Here is a 22,065-nt window from a genome sequence, read left to right on the forward strand (position 1 = left end):
CATTTCAAAATTCTACTATTTTGCATTTAAAAACTGTCTCTGTTAGATTTTTTTCTACTGTCTTAAACTAGGGAAATGACCTCCTGTTTGGATTCCAACTAGGGCTGGCTATTTCCCCCAGCCAAATACAGAGGCCAAGATACTGTACCTATAGCATACACATTGATTTGGGGCAGTGATACTCAAACCACATGTGGCTCTTTAGGGATAATTTGTGGCTCTTTATGTCTCAGTTTGAATATTACTCTCCAGAAAACCTTAAAAAGGGAAACTTTGACCTCTGAAATTATGTTTAGCAAATCACATTAATCATTTTGTTTTACATACTTATACAGTTGGCTTCAATAGTCAACCTTAATTTCTTTTCCATTGCCCTTATTTGCAAATTTTTATCGATTTTCACTGCTTTAAGTCTGCTTTTGCCACTTCTTTTTGCCACTTCTCGTCAATTTTTGCCCATTATCCTGTATTAGCCACTTTAATCACATATTTGCCACTTTTTCACCAGTTTTATTGCCTGTTCAATCTTGCTTTTTGCAAATTTTAGTTTTTTTTGCCATTTTTTGCCACTTTTCGCCCATTTAAGCTACATTGCCTTTAAATGCCACTCTTTTCACGATTTTTTCCACTATTTGCTCTTCTTCACTCTTCCCTCCTTTTTTCCCATTTTTCCTACCTCTTTGCGTGTTTAAGTCACTTTTACACAAATTTTTTGCCCTGTTTTGTTGTTTTCTGACCATTTATACCACCTGTTATTAAATTTTTGCCACTTTTTCCTCCCCTTTTTTCACTTTTTAACCATGTTTTACCATATTATGTCTACTTTGCCCGATTTTTTGCCCATTTGTCCCCCTTTTTGCTGATTTTTGACCATTTTAGCCACCATTAACGTATTTCTAATGCCACTTTATCCCTTTTTTGCCACTTTTCACCGCTTACACTGTGGCTCTTGCAGGCATTTTTTAATAATTTGGCTCTTTGAGCAGGGTTGAGTAACACTGATTTGGGGTCATAAACATGTAATAAACATGTGCTACACTGAATTCACTACAGCAGCTGTTCTTTATTATACAGGATAACAAAAGAGGTATAGATAAAAGCTTCACACTTTAAAACAGTTAAATTCAGATTCTCAAAGATCCAAGAAAATTAAAATTTCATAGTCACTTAGCAATTCATTAAGTCAAATGCAGTAATATTTAACCTTTTAAGCTTAAAATGGTCCTCTCTGTTGTTTCTCTTGCTGTTTTCCATACTTTTAGATAATATTCTGGTTTGTTTATAAGCCCACTTGAATTTGTAAGGATGACTTTACTTCATCAAATGGCACCGCTGTCTCTGTTATAAAGGATGAGTGACAGTTACTGCGTTGCTAACACCTCCTGCTGCAGCAGCTGTTATCAGCCATTATCAGAGCCACTGTTAGGCTAATGTCTTTCCAAATATGATGTCCTGGTCAGAAGTTGAAGGAAACTTTGTGTTTACAGCGTTATTTAGTGCTGGATGGTATGACACAGATTAGCCCTGTAAGCCTGCTGTTCTTGCTAACTGCTAATTAGTGTGTTGTTGTGTAAAAGAAGATTGGTGTTTCTGTAGTGTTTACCTTCTTACAGCTTGCATGACTCATGTCCAACTTGTGACTTTCTGCTGTTTGAACCTGAAATGATCCAGTATCTTTGCTTTTAACCTACTGACTGTAGAGAAACACCGTCCATGTTCCCGTTCTGAGTACCAGTTTGTTTAGGAGTGAGGAGAGAGACATGCGCTGCGCTGCTAGTCCAGCTCTATGACTGCTGCCACCTGCTGGTTCTTTTGTCAACTGCACCATGGATGAGTGTATCAGCAAGGTGCATGTGACGATACATCGCCATATCAATTTTTTGAGCAAACGCCTAATTCAGAACTGCTTTTATTTCAAAAGAAAATTACAAACTTAGGGTACATTGAAGATTATAACGTGAGCTAAGCCACAGATAAACAAACAATATAAAGGTAAAAGTTGGATATCAAAAGGTTCACATGACTTCAGCTTGAGTTTCTGAAATGAAATGAGACATTAAGGAGTAATAGTGGACTTATTTTACATCACTGTGGCTGCAGGGAGCTGATGATGTCCTTCTATTTTGTTGTTGTATCTTAATGAAGTATTAATTCTATTCATAAACTCACAACAGGAGCATGCTTTCTTTTTCAAAATATGTACTGTCAAAAATAATAATATTGAAGTTCATCTTTCAAAACAGAGAAAGCCTTAAATGTCTTCCTTGTATCTGATGGGTTTATCTGTTTAAAGTCTGCCTGCACTAAAAGCACCTGCTGGTAACAGTTGAAACATTCTTCATCTGAGCATTTGTTTTAGTTTATTGAAATTAAAACAGACGTTGTTTAGGAGAGGAAATATTGTGGATAATTAGAAAAACTTTTTGATTGCTTAAGTTTATTGATTATTTGTATTTTCAAGTGTACCCTTTATTTGAAAAACAAAAACAAAAACAAAAACAAAAACAAAAAAAAACAGAGACATGGTCATGACAAAAGAAGCCATATCACCTTTAACATTATGACAGAAAAAGAAAGAGGAAAATCTCCATCTAATCATGTCCTGCGGGTCTTTTTTCCTTCCACCATCGTCTTTTTTCTTTGCAGCTTCCTCATGTTTGTCTGACCTTCTGACCTCACAGCTTCGATGACGACAACAAGCAAATGAGCCGTCAGTGTCAGACAGACGCCAAGACGGCGACACTTCCACATCCTCTTTAAGATACACCAGAACGCGTCACTGCAATAAGATAGGCGGAAGTGTCATTTTTTATTTTACTGTGGAGGTTTAACTGATGGCAACCCTAATAATAACTCAGGATTTTCAGAGTTAATTCACTTTAGGTATACTATGCCCCGAACTGGGTTCTCACTCATTCATGAGACCATTTCCAGTCACAGTCTGGTTGGTATTATATAAATGTATTCTGCCAACCTCTAGATTGGCAGAATACAGATCAGCATCTAGTCCAGATCCCCACAGGTCTCCTGCTCATCTCATTCTGCATACCTCAGTCTCCTCCTTCACACCACCTCATTGGTTCCTGGGCCAGCTTCTCAGAAGTCTACTCCTCATCTGATCCTGCATCCCTGATCAACACCACCACCAGTGTCTAGACTCCATGGGGGGTATCCTATTCCTGCAGTTTGCCTCACTACCCCCTCAGATACATGAAGCAATCACGATGGAGTCTGATAGCCATGGACTTTGCACCACAATCCTTTTTCATTAAATTTGTAAAATAAGTTATTGTAAAACCATAACAAGTCTTTCCTGATTAAAATACTATTGTCCACTAGCTACTGTCACTATTTGAAATCATCCTTAGCATCATTTAACATCTTTCAAATGACAATATCATCTGTTTTAAAGATCTCTAATTCAAATTTTTTTTCATACAAATACAAAACAAAACAAAATAAAACAAGAAATTTGGCTTTTTCTTTCATATTTTTTTTTTTAGAAAATTTGTCAAATGGTTTCCAGGATTTCCAGGAAGCGTGGGAACTCCACAAAACATCCTGTCTCTAGCTGGGAAAATGATATAAAACAAACTATTTTAAAATGATTTCATGAGCATTTTGACATCCAAATATTTGATTTATTTTTTATTTGTTTTCTGTTATTATTTTCAAAATTAATCCAGTAAGTATAGATTAAAGCTACCATAAAATTATTAGTTTTTATTTTGAATAAACTTATTATTGGCTGATAGTAAAATACAATACACTAAAATAAATAAAATATTGTGCCTAAGATGCCATGGTTGGCTATGCTGACTTATTTTGGAGCACTTAAACTGATCTTTATATGAAAAGATTTTAGTTATTATCTTAATACCTAGTAAAGATTCTGAATCACTCTCACTCAAGCTTTGTGGTTTAATTATTCTTTGTAATTAAAAAATAGGAAACGATATTTATTGGATTTTTTTAAAGGCCATTCCTAGACTAAAACTCAATCTAAGCAGAGTCGACATTTATCTGGACAGAAGTCAAATCCTGACACTTTAGCCGGCGACTGGGCAACCGAGTCCAAGTTGGTGCACCAACACCTCCAGGCCAGCAGGCTATTAGGAGGCCAAGGAGGGGGAGGGGTGTTTGGTTGTTTGTTTGGGTGAGGGGGGGTCTGGATGAGGTGTGTGCACTGGGGCACACGCAGCAGCAGCAGTCATTGGCAGCGGAGACGTTCAGCCGTCACACATGACAACCTGTCAACCTGTCATGCCTCGACCTCCAGGCACGACTGGACGGGCGGAGCACGACTCTGAAAATCTCTACACATCCACTCATGTGGCAGAAGGGGGATTATTTTTGGATTTTAGGACCACAGAAATCTACATTAGGATGTGAATAAACACGGATGTGTTTTTTTTGAGTGAGTTATTATAAATAAACTGAGCTGGACTCTGCCTTCTGGCCGCAGACCTTTGCCCTCAGTGCCGGACCGGCCCTCGTCTATCTTTGTTACTGTTCATCTGCAGACAGCTGATGTTGATGTTGACAAATTTGATGTCAGACAGACATCACAGCAGATTAGAGAAGAGTAAATATTGAAACTCAGATTACAGCGTACATTCAGGGATGACAGCCATGTGACTTCTCTGTCACACAGAAAACTTGAAGGAATTTTCACCACTTAATATCACTTCCTCAAAAATCACACTGGTTCTGTTAATGCTTAATGTTGGACACCCATTGAAATACAGATGTAGCAATCTGTCTGTTAATTTCCATTTGGACTTTAGTAAACAGACTTACCTTCTATTTCCTGAGAAAAGTGGAGACCTGGGGTCAATTTTCTTCATGAACTCAATGATTTTGAGTTCTTTCCTAGAGTTCTGTGTTGAAGGTTCAGGGGAGGGGAACAGTGCTCGTTCAAGTTCAGCCTCGTTTACGGGCCAGTTTAACAACTCAGAAACACGCTGACTAGGTTTGGATGTGTGGAGGGTTCAGGTCATACAGTGGTTAGGTCATTTGGTGAAAGGATAAAAGGTGAAGAGGTTTAACAAGAAAAAAAGGCAAAGAAAAGAGAAAATGAGCATGCAAAGCAAAAATAATCAACATGCAAAAGGAAACAAAGTGACTAAAAAAATTATCAAATAAAAGGTGGGACAATTTTTTGGTCAATGTGCACTGGCCTGTATTAAAATTTAAAATCCCCATGGTCAGTCAAGAGGTTTTTTCACCTATTGGAAAATGTTGGAACACTTGATGAACAGGGTCTAAATTCGTACCTATTTCCGTGGACGTGTGAGGCACAGAAGGCGAAGCTGTAGTGCAGCAGGGTGGGGTCGATCATGGCTCCGTTCTCGGCCCTCTCCAGCAGATCACTCAGGTAGCATAAATGTCGATGACAGCCCCGGACGCCGTATCGAGCGCAGTACTCGTCTAAGACAAACACCTGACCGGGACTGAACCAGCCCTGCAGGAGAAAAGGATACACTGCTGTGTGATTCATTAGCTTAAGCCAGTATGTACAGTGCTATTATTTAAATACAAGACTGCAAACGAGGCAAAGTATATGATGATGTACTGAGAAGCTGCATCGAACTCTAAGCTGTAGAACTGAACTCTTTGGTTTTTCAAAGAAGTACAGTAAATTCATAAATGCATTCAGACAGGTAATTTAATTTTGGAGAAATGTCAAAAGGATTGTGAGATTGCTGAAAAAACATGCTCACAATCAAAAATCAAATCAAAATAATGATAAATAGGCAGGGCTTTTTTAGAGAATATTCTTAAACTAATCTGTAATTTATAAAGTTATTGTACAACTTTGAAAAGATCTTTATTAATTATTTTATTATCTGTGCTAAAGCATCTTCAAAGAGGACAGAGGATATCAGGAGATCTTAGAGCCTTAGGTTATTGTTGAGTAAAAAAATCCCACAAACCCCAATTCCAAAGAAGTTGGAACACTGTGTAAAATGTGAATAAAAACAGAAGAAGATGATTTGCAAACACCAATCCACTTTTTTTCTTGTATAACCTTGTTTTTAATAGATACACATACCAAATGTGATGTCAGCAGCAGTTCCAAGAAAGTTAGGACAGGAGCAAGAAAAGACTGAAGTTTTAGAATGCTCAAAAACACCTGGAACATTCCACAGTTACGTAGGTAAACTGGTTAGACATGATAGTACCATGATTGGGTATAAAAGGAGCACTATTAAAATGTTCTTTTTGTGACAGACTGTGTGAGAAAATCCTCTTACCATTTATGATCTATGATCCTTGTCATGCATTTATCATTGAGAGATTTTACCACTTCAGTCCATAATATCATCAAAAGATTCAAAGAATCTGGAGAAATCTGCATGTAAATGGCAAAGCTCAAACCAACACCAAGTGCTGGTGACCTCTGACCCCACTGCAATGAAAACTGTCATCATTCCGTGATGGATATTACAATTTGGGCTCAAAAACACTTAGGAAAACCACTGTCAGTATGTTGTAGGTTGCTGTTTCAACAGATGTAAGTTAAGACTCTACCATGCAAAGAGACCCTTCTGTGAAAGAAAGAAAAAAAAAACCATAATGATCAGTGAAATAACCTCAAACTGACCTAAGTAATAGTAAATAAAAATTTGCTGAAAATTAATTGAATAAATCAGACATTGCTTTTAAATTGTGCTTCAATGGAGTCATTTAAAAAACAGAAACTGGCCAGGACAAAACTGATGGTACCCTTAACTTAATATTTTGGCATTTTGGCCCACTCCTAGAGAGCAAACTGTTTCTGCTGTCTCAGGTTTGAAGGGTGCCTGTTTTCAGACTGCATGTTTCAGCTCCTTCCACAGATGTTCAATAGGATTTAGGATACAGGGCTCATAGAAGGCCACTTCAGAATAGTCCAGTGTTTTGCTCAAAGGCATGCTTGGCTGCTTTTAGCTCTGTGTTTTGGCTCATTATCCTGTTGGAGGACCAATGACCTGCAACTGAGACCAAGCTTTCTGACACTGGGCAGCACGTTTGGCTCCAGAATGCCTTGGTAGTCTTGAGGGTTCATTGTACCCTGCACAGATTCAAGACACCCTGTGACAGCTGCAGCAAAGCAGCCTCAGAACATGAGCGAGCCTCCTCTATGTTTCACAGTAGCTACAGTCTTCTTCCTCAGTCATCTTCCATTAGGTCAGTTGACTATAGGTTGAAAAGGACTTGGAAATCGGTGTATTTTTTATATTTTGCACATTCCAATCCTATTCAGTATTGAGTTTTGTAATTGCCATTACGATCAGTTTATGTCAGCTCTGCCTACCAAAAACGTGACAATGACCTCACTTATCTTTAGTGACTCCTATTTATGGAGAACACTGTGTCCTGAATAAAACACTGGGTGTTTTTCATAGCTGATAAAGAGAGGACGACTGTGGCTAAACTGGTTAATAGTTCAAAATATAAAGGACCTATTTAACCCAAAGGCCTATTTTCAGGTAGAATTTGCTCTGCTATGTAAGTAGGGGCCTGTTGATTGGACAGAGTATAAGGAAGCACTAACATTTTTTTTCATCATGGGTAGAACATAAAAGCTCCTATCATTAAACTTTGGAGAAGAAAAAGGAGAAGAACAGAACTGAACAGCTCCCAAAAGATCTGTTCTTGGTCTGCAAGATTAAATGTTGTTTACCTTGGGGAAATTTGCTGACACTTGACACCTGCATTGCAGTGATGGTCAACTGAAAGATCTCACTGCTTCTTTCAGCACCGTTAAACTAGCCAATCTGAAGCCGGGAGCCCTCTTATTGCTGCTGTCGGCTTTAATTTTAGGTCATTAGGACTAATTAATTCTGTAGACTACAAAAGGAAAGGCCCCGAATCTCTGCTCCCAGCTATAATCTCCTCTTGTCTTCACTCCTCCATATGTTCGTCAGTTACACACAATTAGCCTCTGGATAAACAAAATTTAATTTGAAACATTATCAACTTGCATGCACTGGTCTTCACATTTCCAAAAGCAAACCAAGACCTCCTCAGCTTTCTCAAAGTTAACGGTTTTTAGGTTCTTTTTACCAAGCAGGAGTAGGAGTCGTTGAGTCTGTGGTCCAGAGTGAGGCGCTGTACCAGTTCGAATAGTGAGCCGTGGTCAAAGTTACAGGGGTTCGCTGATATAAATTCATCCATGCCGTGCTTCTGAGCCCGATCAGCATCTGTGGACATAACAAACCTGGTCAATGAGGAATGAACACGAGGAGAAAGAACAGCACGACAAATATCAGACAATGGAGGAAAAATTTTAAGTTTGCTGTTAAATCACAAAAATGCAACAACATAATCTTATGAAGTGCCAGAGATAAAGCAATGCTGTACACACTTCATTTTGATGGGATTTCAATTTCTAGTTGTTCCTTTTTTTGAATGGATTGTGTCCAGTATTGACTTCACCAGCGGCAGTCCATGAGGGTAGAGTTGAGGTAAAACATCTCACAGGAGGTGACTGCTGATCTGCAGGTTAGTTTGAAGGTCTGAGATCATATTCATACTGCATTCTTGCATAATCACAAATTCATGTCTTTACATGTAAACCTGAATCAAAGGTAATTTTTACACCTGATAGTTCTGGGGACTTGGTTCAGTTCAGAGCTCTAATTGCATTTTTGCACTTTCCTGTGGTTTGGTTTGCTTTTACATTGCACTTGGTCAGATGCACCAAACTCTCTGGATAACATCATGCAGGTGTACGTTTGTGGTGCTGTTGTCCCAAACAAAGTGTGGGGAATAAGAACAGGAGATTTAGAAGAACACAAACCAGACATCCATTTTCTTCTTCTGGTCTTTTTTTCACCATATAAACAAGGAAACAACACCCAGTTTATGCCTCATGAGATTTTTGATTTTGCTTTGAGCCATTATGAGCTGACAGCAAGGCAACGAGCTGTCCAGCATGTCGTTCTTAACATGAGAAAAAAGAATCAGTACTCAAGAAGAAGGCGAGGACACATTGGAGCGAGACCATGGCACGTCGCCATGGTTACACAGATGCCAAGTGGGATACCAACAAAATCCGTGTCTCTTTCATTCAGTAAATATTTGAATGATAACTGAATAACCAACAAATGAGAAACAGCTCATTTTTCATTTATTTTTCATTACTAAAAATTCAATTTTCATTTTTATTTTTTATTTTATTTTTTTATTTAAAAAATTCAAATTCTTCTTTCAATTCCGAAATGAAATCAAATATACAAGACACATTTTTTTCTTATTTTTATTGTTCATGCTCAAAGAAATACAAATAAACAACTATGAGCAGTCAATTTCATTTCATTATTCATTTGCTTAACTCAGTGCAGGTGTTGTGTTCTGAAAATCATCCTGAGAAATAACGTGCCTGTTATTTAGTTTAGTTAGGTCAGTGTTTATTTATTTTTTTTTTTTTATTATTCCCATTTGTTGTAATGTCTGCTACACACAGCTTACACACAATCAAATGTAGGGAAAAGTTTTAATGTAGCTATGAATGTTTAGAAAATAAAAATTAAAAAGAGGAGGGGGGTGTATGAAAAGGTTCTTTTCTAGTTATAAAACACACATTCTTTCTTAAAAGGTGCCAGCGTTTGTGCTCTGTATGTCCTTACAGTAAGCATGAGCTCCTCAGTGAAGGGCACATGATTTTCTGGATGCCTTTCTAAGCACAACACCTGCACCGAGTTATGCAAATGAATAATGAAATCAAACTGACTGCTTGTGTCCAATTTTTTCAAGTCTTACAAAAATGTCAAAACTCAAGAAAACAAGCCAGATTTAAAAATAGATGAATAAAAAATGAGCCATTTTTCTTTTATCTGTTACTCAATTATCAATCAAATATTAAATGAATGAATGATACACAGATTCAACATGCATTTGAGTGTATTAAATGTAACAAATAAATCATTGCACTCTGAGCCATTTCTACCTTTGGTTAACGAATTGCTCTTCTTTGCCTTTACACCACAAAAGAGCAGCAACAGGATTTGTTTGGAAGCAACCAAGACGCCTCCTCCAAACAAACCGGACTATAAGGGGAAATGGACCAGAGTTCGTTCAAAGCAGAACAAACAGCTCTGATGTGAATGTGACCTCAGTCCGGTATTTTGTAATGATTTGGTCTACTCTTCAACATACCCCTTTGTCAGAGATCATTTATGAAAACCTTGATAGAATTTCCCATTTCAGATGAGTACAAACTCAGCTCTTGCAGTTTAACATCACTGCAAAAACCTTTGCAGTTACAAGCTACGGATTCTACTTCTGGGGAGTTTTGCTTTGTTAATTTTCAGAGAAATGTAAAAAGCATGAATATCCACTGTTCTGTTCTATTAAAACATCTCCATAACATGAACGACAGGTAACCAAAACCTTAATCCCTCATGGGATATTCATTTTCAAAATGAACTTTGTGCCTGGTGGGAGATTAAAATAACAGTGATCATAAAGGCACTAGGTAAAGGTTTCCTAAATGAGAAAAAAACAAGCAAGGCATATATAGATATTTTCCTACAACTAACCCTTTTTTGGCACTACCCTATGCTAACCACTGCAAAAAAAAACAAAACAAAACAAAAAAACGCTAATTTAGCTCAGTGGTCACATGCACCCAGTCCAATTTCGGACTGGGTGCATGTTTGCTGCATGATGGCTGCAGCATGTGTCCACTCAGGTTTGTACCATTATGGTTTTCATACCAGGCAGGTGTGCTGTGTATTGCCTGTGTTTCTCTGCTGTCACAGTCCTGTTTTTTTTTTCATAAGTTTCAACTCAACAAATCCCCCGACAAGTGACCTAAACCAGGAAATACTTAGAATAAAAGCGCTGTGTAAAAATTAGGACTGACAGATCCAAGAAGGAAACAAAATGTCAGTTATTTGTAATTATGTACATTTCCTTTAACTGTAGTGAATTAAAAACAACCACAGGAGAACAAACTGTCTCTGTTTGTGCTTTATAGGAATGTACTTGTAATGGTAACTCAGTAACAGCATGACTTCTCAGTTATTCAATCAAGCTATTATTCTGCACAGAGAGGGAAGAGCTGGCACATGTATGTCTCTTCAGTCAGGACAAACCTGGCACAGATGTGAGTGAAGGTTATACCAAACCACACAACAACCGAGAGATTTGTCAGCCAACGTCCTCTTCACTGCCCAGCGAAGGCACCCCAGCTGTCAATCAATGAGCAAAACAAAGAGCATGATGCTGGGAGCTGATTGTGTCCCCTCAACAAGTCCCCCACCCCGCCCCAACGCTCCCCCCAAAAATTCTAAAAAGGTGACATTGCGGTGCCCCTTTGGTCTGTAGCTGGTGGCCTGTCAGGTCTGTTTGACGTGAGTGAGCGGGAGTGGAGGCGGGAGGGCTGGACAGTAACATGCAGTGACATTAGTCACCCCCGTCCGTCTGGGCCGGGGAAGGATGGCCCTGACAATGATTGATGGCTGCTATTCATTTATAGATCCAGAGGAAGGGGTCCAGGAGGCAGCGGACGCACTGCTGGTCAACGGTTTGATGGCCAAAAGCATTCAGGGATGATGTTTTTGTACTGACCATGTCAGGATCTCTCTGTGCATAAACTTGTGTGAACCCTCCCCTATCCAGCTCTCTCCAAGTTACACCAGCAAAGACAGAGTCATGGAGGTATGATCAGTCAAAGGTTCAGAGACTTATCTTTTTAAAATGTAGCGACCAGTTTGGAGCAGAAATCATGGTCACAGATAAGAAACATCAACATACAGGTACAGCAAAACACAAAGATTGACAAAAAATGAATTATAAGAATGAGAAAATTAACAAACATGTAAAATAAAATAAAAAACCTTGACTTTGCATAGAATTTAAAGCCAGCAAAAAAAGAGATGGGTCTTTAGCAGTGACATATAAGAGGACTGTTGCATAAGTTTAAGGCAGCCATCACAAAGGTTCAACCCCCTCACTTCTTCATGTTTTTATCTCTGCTCCTCTAAAAGCAGCTAGTTATCTCACCTGAGTCATCCAGCAGAGAATGGTGCTGGTCCATTTAAGATCTTAAAATACTTAAAATACCTATAGGATGGCAATCTTAGAGCTCATTTAGGTCTCAAAACTTCACTTTCAGGGAAGAATGAAAGGAGAGTTCAGATTTTGTAGAGGTCAGTGAGTTTGTGTTAGTGACTGTAGGTTAATTTTTCCACAGCTAAACCAGATGACAGCTCTTTAGCTCCATGACAGATTATTTCTAAGGGGTCAAGTCAGATTGTTATATGTGGGTGTGACATGTTTTTCAAATAGAAGGCAGGCGTTTTGCAATATTCAGGATGTAAACCCAGTTGGCAAAGTTTTGCTCAAAGAAGAGTTTATAAACTAAATATAAATAACTAAATGTAGTGTTTCCCTGCAAAATATATTACTTTCCTTCCTTAACAATAATTTAAGTTTCTTTGAGGAATTTGAATTTACATTCGCCTCATTATCCAGTTGCATGTAGTCAAGTTAAGAGTAGTATTTATTAAGAGGAGTTAGGCCTTAAATTATCACTAAACTATTAGGTTATATATTATTCATTTAAAATAATGTGATTTAAGGGGGGGTTAGCTCCTATGAGGTTGTTAAAATAAGGTTCACTCAAACTACTTAAAATCATGATGAAACCCATATGAATGGTTCATACCAAGGTCTTTTGCTAATAACACTCGCGGTTGGGGCTGTTGTGTTCAGCTTTAAATGATGAAAATGATTCAAAATTATGTAAATTACTCTTTTCCACGTGGTTCCTCGGGGGCACAACTGCTCTTCTTTGATATATGAAGGAGGGCTCAATGAAAAAAAAGGTTGGAGACCACTGCTTTAAATCATGATTTGAAACGCTATGTATTAGGGACAGTCTAAAAGATTTTAGAAAATAAAAATTAGGAGGATCTGTTCATTTTGAGGAAAAAAGTTTTTGAGATCATAATTATGATTAAATTACATCTATGAGAAAAAACTCAGAACTTCAGAGTTTCAAGGGGACATATTTCACCCTTTTAAGACAAGTTTATATTGTTCTGAAAGTTAGTTGCTGAAAAAAACCCTCTAGTATAGGATTTTTGTATGTCTAAAAAGCCCACTCTTTCAGCCCTTCTCAGAACGAGCCATTTCTGTGTCTGTGGCTTTAAATGTTACTGATCTGTCTGACTCCCCTCTTAGGAAATGGATGTGGCACTCCTGATGTTACAGTGTTACAGACACTTTTATCCAAAGTTAAGGACCTGACTGGGATTTGAACCATTAATCTCCTAGACCAAATTCAGCAGGGCAACCCACTGGGCTATCCAGGATCTCAGCTGGCACCTGAGAGGAAGACCAGGAGAGGACAGTGGAACTTTCTTCCAAGCGGGGAGGGCCAACCGAATCTGGGGGCGTAGCTTACTCCCCCCATGAGGGGGAGAAAGGCTTGTGTCAGCACACATTTTCTGAAAGGTGGAGAAAGATAGGAAGGGAGGGAATGGATTTTTCTGATTCTTGGGAGGATTCAGGACAGGCCAGGGGCACATATTTTTGTAAAAAAAAAAAACACAATAGAAACCCAATTTTTAGCAACATAAATCCACAACAGTGTAAAGTCAAAAACTGACAAGAAGCTAATTTGGAAAAAAGTGGTTAGATTTTTAACTCTTGACTTTATAATCTTAAAAATTCAAAGTTTTGGTTATGTGGATTTACAAGTTTTAAATATTTTTTTCCCTTCGTTTATGACACAATTATTTCAAGTTTTTTCTTAAAATTCCAAAGATTCTCTTTTTGTATTTTCTTTTCTAGGCTGGCCTTTATATTCCGTCTTATTAATGGATGGTACACAGGAAAATCTGGGGAGTAATTGTTCCTGAGTTGAAAATATTTTACTCAAAAATAATAATATTAACTTGTTTTTAGTGTAGTTATTACAAGCCACTTCCAAAGTTGAAGTAAAAACAGATGAAATTCTGCTAACTTGAACCACAAACACTCAAGCAGCCAATAAATTCCGCTGCTATTACTCATGGACGGTCATGGCTGCAGCTCGTTAGGCGTCCCAGCTGCAGATAATCACTGGCGATCAAGATCTACACACCTGTGGAGAACTTTCAGACACCTGTGTACTACAGCTTCTAGACAGGTGTCTCTTCAACCTTTAAATCTAATCATTTTTCAATGTTTGTTTGTTTTTTTGCCTTGTCTTACTCCATTTTATCCTCTTTTTTTTAAGTGTCTCCATCTCTCTGCCAGTGATTCTACCAACCACCAGACAGCTCACCATCATTAAACTATTGTTTTATAATAAACTCCTTTAACTGCCTCACCTCTTGCTCTGCTCCTGGGTTTTTGTCATCTGTTCATCACAATTGTTTCTGTAATTTTAGAACACTATATCTAATACTTAAATACAGGCCAAAAAAAACCTTTCATTGATATAACATTCATAGGTGGAAAGGCAGCGTAATAATTAATAAGAGGAAAATGCAGCTCTATATAAAGAGGAACATCAATCTTTTAGAGTAAGATACAGTTCTGCATAAGTGTTACCTTATCCTATAGAGAAGAAATTATTCCATCATGAGTAGGAAACATTTCTATAAAGAATGAAAAACAGCTAATACAGTACACTGTATTGACTAAAAACAACTTTATAATGAATAAATTATGTTCTTTATTACTCTGTATTGAGTACTATTGCTGTAGAGTTGTTTTTATTTGTACATAATCACCATTTAGAGTGTAAAAAAAAAAAAAAAAAAAAAAAAAAAAAGCACACTGGAAACATTACTCTGCAAGCAGAGTGAATCTTACTCCAAATAGACCAAATGTCCCATTTTTCAGAGTAAAACTTTATTCACTTTGAGTAAAATTTACTCTGGTAAATTTACTACGTAGATCTTTTGTTAAGATCTAGTGTATGTAGGCATATAATGCTGGCATGTTCTCAATGAAAACAATTAAAATTGATATAAATTTTTCCAAGTGGGTCCTAGAGGGGCTTAGCCTTTCTTCATTACTATTGGAGGGGGTCCTAAAGAAAAAGGCTGGGACCCAATGTTTTAGACTGTGTACATTTATTTTAGCAAAAACTGAGTCTCTACAGTGCTCACATCAGTCAATATGGGCGCTAATAAAAAAAACAAACAAACAAACAAAAAAAACACCCAAACTTTGTTACTTTCTCGTCTCAAAATAACTGTTATTTTGCTCTAAAATCTTTCCAGCAATCTAAAGCGCCTGTTCTTCTAACGAGACAAAGAGTAAACTGTGAAGCTCAGTTTCACCTCTCAGCAGCTGAAAACAAACCTCTTAATTCTGTCCTTGCTGTCACAATGTTTTAATGCCGTCTATTTCCATTCAGCTCTGGGGAGGACGGGTGACGGTGACGGGATGTTATATTATTCATTGCACTGATCCAGGTGTGAACAGACAAGTAGCTATTTGGTAACATTGACTGATTGCTGCTTGATTTAATTGTGCAGCAGCCTCACTGTATTATTCATGGCCTGGCACTTTTAACTTGGTAATTACCAGCTGCTGGGACTCAGTGGGACTCCAGCGGTGGTGACAAAAACAGCTCACTCAGTAAATTCACTTACCCTGATGTTAGCTGGAAACATGTCTTCATGTAGTGGGTGTGTAGGCCTGCTTGGTTCCTCTTTGAGTCATTGTTCTCTACAAAGAGTTCAACTTTGTCACTAAAACTGGTTTGGTGAAAATGCAGGTCTTTGAGTACATTCTGTGCAATTCTACACTAACAACCGCAGCATTTTATTTGAGATTGCAAGATTGGCAAGATTAAACCTCAATTCCCAGGCTGCAATCCAATTCATTGACAAGAAATTAAAACATAAAATGATTCAGTCCAATGTGATCTGAGCCAGTCCAATGTAAATTGATTTTTTTGCTTTACAAGAGAAATCTTTCATAATAAGTGTCTTTGATTTTGTTATTGAAAAAACAGACAGAAGGCCTCATTTAGAAACAAATGTTCAGACATTATGAAATGATATCTTCATTACACACATTTTGACTGTTGGTTGGGAAGGCATGTCAGGTAAAAGTATCTCCATTAAGACAACCCCTATTCCAAAAAAGTTGGGATGCTGTGTAAGACTTAAATAATAACAGAATGCAATGGTTTTCAAATCTCATAACCTATACTTTATTATCAATAGAACATACACAACATATCAGATATTTAAACTGAGGCATTTTGCCATTTCATGAAAATGGTTAGCTCATTTTGAATTTGATGGCAGAGACACATCTGAAAAAAGAAGGGACGGGGCAACAAAAGGCTGGAAAAGTAAGTGATGGTAATGACAAACAGCTTGAGGACCATTTGTAACTAAAATTGTTAACTGGCAACAGGTCAGACACACAATTAGGTATAAAAAGATCATTTAAGAGGGGCAGAGTCTCTCAGAAGTAAAGATGGGCAGAGGTTCACCAATATGTGGAAAACTGTCGAAAAGTAGTGGAAAAATTTCAGGAAAAAATGTTCCTCAACATCAAACTGCAAAGACTTTCAATATCCCACCACAATATCATGAGAAGTTTCAGAGAATCTGGAGAAATCTTTGCGAGCAAGAGACAAGGCCATGATAAATGCTCGTGATCCTGGGCTCTGAGGTGTCGCTGTATTAAAATCTGGCAGGATTCTGCCCTTGAACATTTCCAGAAATTATTGTCTCAACACAGTCGTCTGTGCCATCCATAAATGCAAGTTAAAGTGGTATCATGAAAAGAAGAAGCCATATTTGAACTAGAAAAGCACTCAGAGAGTGCAGACCTCCATCATTAGCTCTATCCCCCAATAGTGAAGAATCCTTCAAAAAAAAATTCCTGGATCCGTCCCCATGTGCCCCCCACCACAGCATTCACTGATTACTCCCTCCCCGGTGGGGTGGACACGCGGGAAGGCAAAGCATTGGGTTCGCTACAGGTGGACTATCATGGCGGAAGCATTGCCTGCCGGTGCCAACAGATGCACTGACAGTCTCACCCATGGTCCCACCGGACGACTGGAAGTCATGGCAGAGGGTGAATATTCCTCTATTCCTCCCAGCAATGTGAGTATTCTCACTACAATTCACTGTTTCTCTGTTATGCTCCGACTTGTCTCCTCAACTGGGTGTGCGTCTTTCAAACTCCATAAACTCCAAAACTTTGCAAATAAACACACCCAAAAATGCTGCTGGGACTGAAGTTGCTCATGTCCGCCATCTCCTGGTGTAAAGTGGTAAAAGCGCATACCTCCGCCATTAGCCCTATCTCCCATTAGTACAGAATCTTTTCAAAAATTCCTGGATCCAGATGGTGATCCGGATCACTCCCAAAATCTAATCAGTTCTTCCTTGTGTAATTTCTGACATTTCCTGAAAATTTCATCAAAATCTGTCCATGACTTTTTGAGTTATGTTGCTAACAAACTAACAAACGAACAAACCCATCTGATCACATAACCTGCTTGGCGGAGGTAACCAGAAGAAACCACATATGATCGACAAATACCACCATCTTCTCTGGGCCAACGCTCACTTAAAATTGATGGAGGCAAAATGGAAAACTGTTCTGTGGTCAGATTAATCAAAACTTGACATTCCTTTTGTAAAACCACGGATGCCATCTTACTGTTTCCTTAGTAAGTAAGTTCCTATACAAAAAAAAAATCATTCATTTTTTACAGATTTGACGTTGTGTACGACATGTTGTCTATTACTTATTTTGTTTGTGCGTGAAGCACTATTGCCACATTGTTATGTATGAAAAGTGCTATACAATTGATTGATTGATGTCCTGCAACTTAAGAGGAGAGGGAGCATCCAGCTAGTATTAGCACAGTCCAAAAGCCTGCCTGCATCTCTGGTGGTATGGGGTTGCACTAGTGCCGATAGCTGGGCTTGCTTACACATCTGGAAAGGCTCTATCCATACTGAAAAGTAGATAGAGGTTTTAGAGCAAGATGTGCTCCCATCCAGGCAATGTCAGTTTGAGGGAAGGCCTTGCATATTTCAGCAAGATGTTAAACCGCGTATATCTGATCCATCACAACAGCATGGCTTCACAGTAGAATAGTCCAGGTGTTGAACTGGCCTACCTGCAGTGCAGACCTTTTACCAACAAGAAACATCTGGAGAATCATGACAAAAAATCCAGGACTGCTGAGCAGCTAGAATCCTACACCAGACAACAATGGGGGAATACTAAACAATGTCCCTACTTTTTTGAGTCGCGTTTCTGCAATCAAATTCAAAATGAACAAATATTTTTAGTGAAATGGTAAAATGTTTCAGTCTCAACATCTGATATGTTGTTTCTGTTCTATTATGAATAAATCTGCTTTTTTGGCCCAAATCTGGTACCAAATCCTGTTAGTGTGTTCTCTGCACCCTGCCAAACCTGGGGTCCCTGCTTTCTACGGCTGAGAGGCAGAATAGATAAAGATGCATTGTTTTTTGACAGATTTACCCACAGCTGAGAACTATTATGGAATTTGAATGTCCAATGAAACCTAAATTACATTTCAGTCTAGTTTTAATTGTCGCAACAAAAACTAAACTTACCCTGTGTCAGTTTACGTCATCATTAAGCTATTTTTGGCTAGACTTAGTCTAGTCTTTCTCATGGAAAAAAGGCTGTCATCGAACAGTTTTAGTCATAGTTTTAGTCTACGAAATTAAAACTGGAAGCAGATGAATTGGCCAGATTCATTTATAAATCCAACTTGTAAAGCGCCAGCTCCAATCTGAAACATTTGTACCAAGTCTGAAAAAGGACCTGACCAATCAGTGTCATTTGAGGAAAACCAGGCAGTAGCCTTAGGTGGAGTTTAGTTGTACTGGAAGCTGATAGCAATGGCTATTGGTGGTGTAGCAATTAGCTCAGATGCAGCTGTAGTACAGCTGCAGTTTTATCACAGCTGGCCCATATTTATTTATTTATTTATTAATGCAAAAGCAGAGCCACACTGAAAACTTCGGTTTGTGATGTTTTTGAACTCCTGATAATCAGGCTCCACCATTGGTAAACTACAACAGCAGTTTACAGTCAAGCTCAGGTTACTACCATAGCTGCACACGCTAAATACCTCCTTATGTCTTATCTCTCTGATTGGCCAGTAATAAATGTGACATACCCCCTCTTCCAAAACACTTTGTATGAGGTTTCCCTGATGAATATGAAATATATATCCATGCAATGGATATATGAAACAGTCTATCTGGCATGTCAAGTTAAAAGGAGTTCTACAAATTTCTGATTAACAGTGGTAAAATAGCAACCATCGACAGTCTTGTCTTAAAGTCAACATGCTTTAGCTTTGCATCAGTCATGAGACAATGAGTTTTTAACTGAATAAAGCATGGTATTTCATCTTGAAAAACCAGTCAAACCCTGATGAATGGATGGAAAATGAGCAGACAGAAGCACAGCCAAAGCAAATCATCTCTGCATGCATTATCCTGTATTTCTGTCCTATAACAGAAATAATAAAGAAATCTTTACTGACAGAATCTGATGGTCAACAGAGGGGGGGAGAAGAAGGAGAGGGGAGGACAACACTTACCGTTTAATCCAGCTACAGAGAGCAGGGTCAGGGTAAAGAAGAAGAAAAGAAGGAAGAAACAAACAAAGAAACATAAAGACACACAGCAAAGCCACCGACACTTCAACACTAAAGCAGATCTACAGCTGAGAGCGAAGCAGCACGCACAGAAAGAGTAACAGTTGAAAACATAAAGCACACGACCGGGAAGGAGAAAAACTAAGCACATCGTTTGCAGTTGTGTCAAAAATGTGCAGAATCAGAGACAGACTGAGACATCACGCACAGGACGAGAAAACAAGTAGCTGAGAGTGATAAAAAACAGAACTTGAACTTCTTTTTGTTCTTGTTTTTGACAAAAAAGTTCAAAATCTTCAAGTACAAAAGCTTGAACAGTTGCCCTACTCTTCAAAATATGTCAAAAGGTAAAATGTCGTCATTAAAGTTATAATAAAATATCAATTTAGTTTATGAGGCTAGGCTTTCAAATCTAAGTGGTCAAGTAGAAGATAATAGATATGCAATGTGAAATGAGACTCCAAAAATATGTAGGTTAGAAACTTAGTGGGCCCTGTTGTGACAGTGTAAAGCTCGTTCAAAAGCGCTTGGTGCAGAATGATCTGCTGAGTGTCCAAGTCTGTTTTGCCAGTTTCACAGTGCACAATCTGGGCACTAAGCATGTGAGAGGATAGAAGAAGATGGATTAAGTTATTTGTTAACACACAGGTGTGTTTTAGGCTAGCATAAAACCAATCACAGAGTCAGCTGTTATTCCCTTTAAGAGCTAGGTGCACCTTTTTAGTTAGTGCGTTGGTATTTACACAGAAAATTTCAGTCTTTGTTCTTACATCCTCTTTAATTTCTCTCTTCTAATTGTGAATTAAATATAAATAAAGAGTTGAATAGTTGATGACTTACAGAATTGAGAAATGGGTGCATCCAGCTGTGGTGCTGTGCCCCCCCTCGAGTTCAGTTTCTGGACCTGCGTGGGTGGAACTGGTTTGTGGGACTGTCCTGTCGCTCTGTACATAGCCTGCACCCAAAGGATCCGGTCCTGCTCATCATCACTGGCAAAGATCACAGTGTCACCCTCTTTCACAGCATTGAAGAATGTCCGGCCTCCATCCAGACCTGAGAAATAGATAGAAGAAGTTTTATCAGTGATTACCAATTAAGTCCTTAAATGACCTTTGGGGGGCTTTTGCGATCATTTTGACTGTAAAGAGCGTGGGGATGACATGCACCAGCTATTACCTAAATTGGGAGTCAAACCTGCAACCATAGTGATGAGAGCTGGAGCAACAGTGCGTGTTCACAAATGGGTGAAATATCTCTAACATTTTGTTTAGTTTGGCCAGTATTCTTAATAAGTAAATATGAAACTTCTATCTCTGTGGTAACCAAACATGACACAACTAAAGTTACACCTTCTTAGTATCAAGGCAAGGTTTAAAGTGGGCTTTACTACAGAACTTAAGATTGAATGTACACATACACCGTGTTCCAAATGATTATGCAATTTGGATTTTAGTGTCATAGACATTCAGTTTTTTTGTTTTTCGATGAAACTCATGGATGGTATTGTGTCTCAGGGCTCTTTGGATCAGCGAAATAAATCTCAGACACCTACTACTACTACTTAAGAGTCATGTTTTGGGCAGGAATCATGAGGAGAGAGCTGGTAGGCCCCTTTAGGGTCCCTGAAGGTGTGAAAATGACCTCGGCAAAGTATATAGAGACCACTGACTGACCACTTTCTTCCATGGTACAAAAAGAAGAACCGTGCCTTCTGTAGCAAAATTATCTTCATGCATGGCAATGCACCATCTCACGCTGAAAAGAATACCTCTGTGTCATTGGCTGCTATGGGCATAAAAGGAGAGAAACTCATGGTGTGGCCCCCATTCTCCCAGGACCTCAACCCTACCTTTGAAGCATCCTCAAGCTAAAGATCTATGAGGATGGGAGGCAGTTCACATCAAAACAGCAGCTCTGGGAAGATATTCTGACATCTTGCAAAGAAATTCAAGCAGGAACTCTCCAAAATCTCACAAGTTCAATGGATGCAAAAACTGTGAAGGTGATATCAAAGAAGGGCTCCTATGTTAACATGTAACTTGGCCTGTTAAGATGTTTTTGATTGAAATAGCTTTGATTTCAGTAAATATGACCTCCTAATGCTGCAAATTCAACAAATGACCATTTTCAGTTCTTTACAAACTATACAATGTTTTGAAACTCTGTTGTGCATAATAATTTGGAAATTCTGAGTTTTTTATTTTAAAAAAAAGTTATCATTGGGAGGTTTGTTCAATAAAATTTGAATTATACTCTAACAGTTGATGACTTGATAATTATATCAACTGTCATTTGCATCTACTATTTAGGAAAATTGGAGAAGAATATCATTTGAATAATAATTTGGAATGTGGTGTACGTAGCTGGCATAACAATTTACAGGTGGGTATAAAGTAGGATCATGGAAACTATTGTTAGAATTTTGTTCAGTTGTAACTTACTGTATTTGC

At 38.3% G+C, this 22,065-nt stretch overlaps 1 protein-coding gene across 3 annotated transcripts in view; it reads right to left on the bottom strand.

The window, feature by feature from the left end:
- The window catches only part of cadpsa (Ca2+-dependent activator protein for secretion a), a 297,442-nt gene that overhangs the window by 99,597 nt on the left and 175,780 nt on the right, over nt 1-22,065 (bottom strand). For all 3 annotated transcript variants that reach the window (XM_041783235.1, XM_041783234.1, XM_041783236.1), the window contains 3 exons: nt 20,456-20,668; nt 8,053-8,189; nt 5,277-5,464 (listed from right to left, as the gene is read on the bottom strand). In XM_041783235.1, the coding sequence (XP_041639169.1) occupies nt 5,277-5,464; nt 8,053-8,189; nt 20,456-20,668 (538 nt within the window). The remainder of the gene's footprint in view (nt 1-5,276; nt 5,465-8,052; nt 8,190-20,455; nt 20,669-22,065) is intronic.

This window comes from Cheilinus undulatus, linkage group 3 (genome assembly GCF_018320785.1).
Source record: "Cheilinus undulatus linkage group 3, ASM1832078v1, whole genome shotgun sequence".
Lineage (NCBI taxonomy): Eukaryota > Metazoa > Chordata > Actinopteri > Labriformes > Labridae > Cheilinus > Cheilinus undulatus.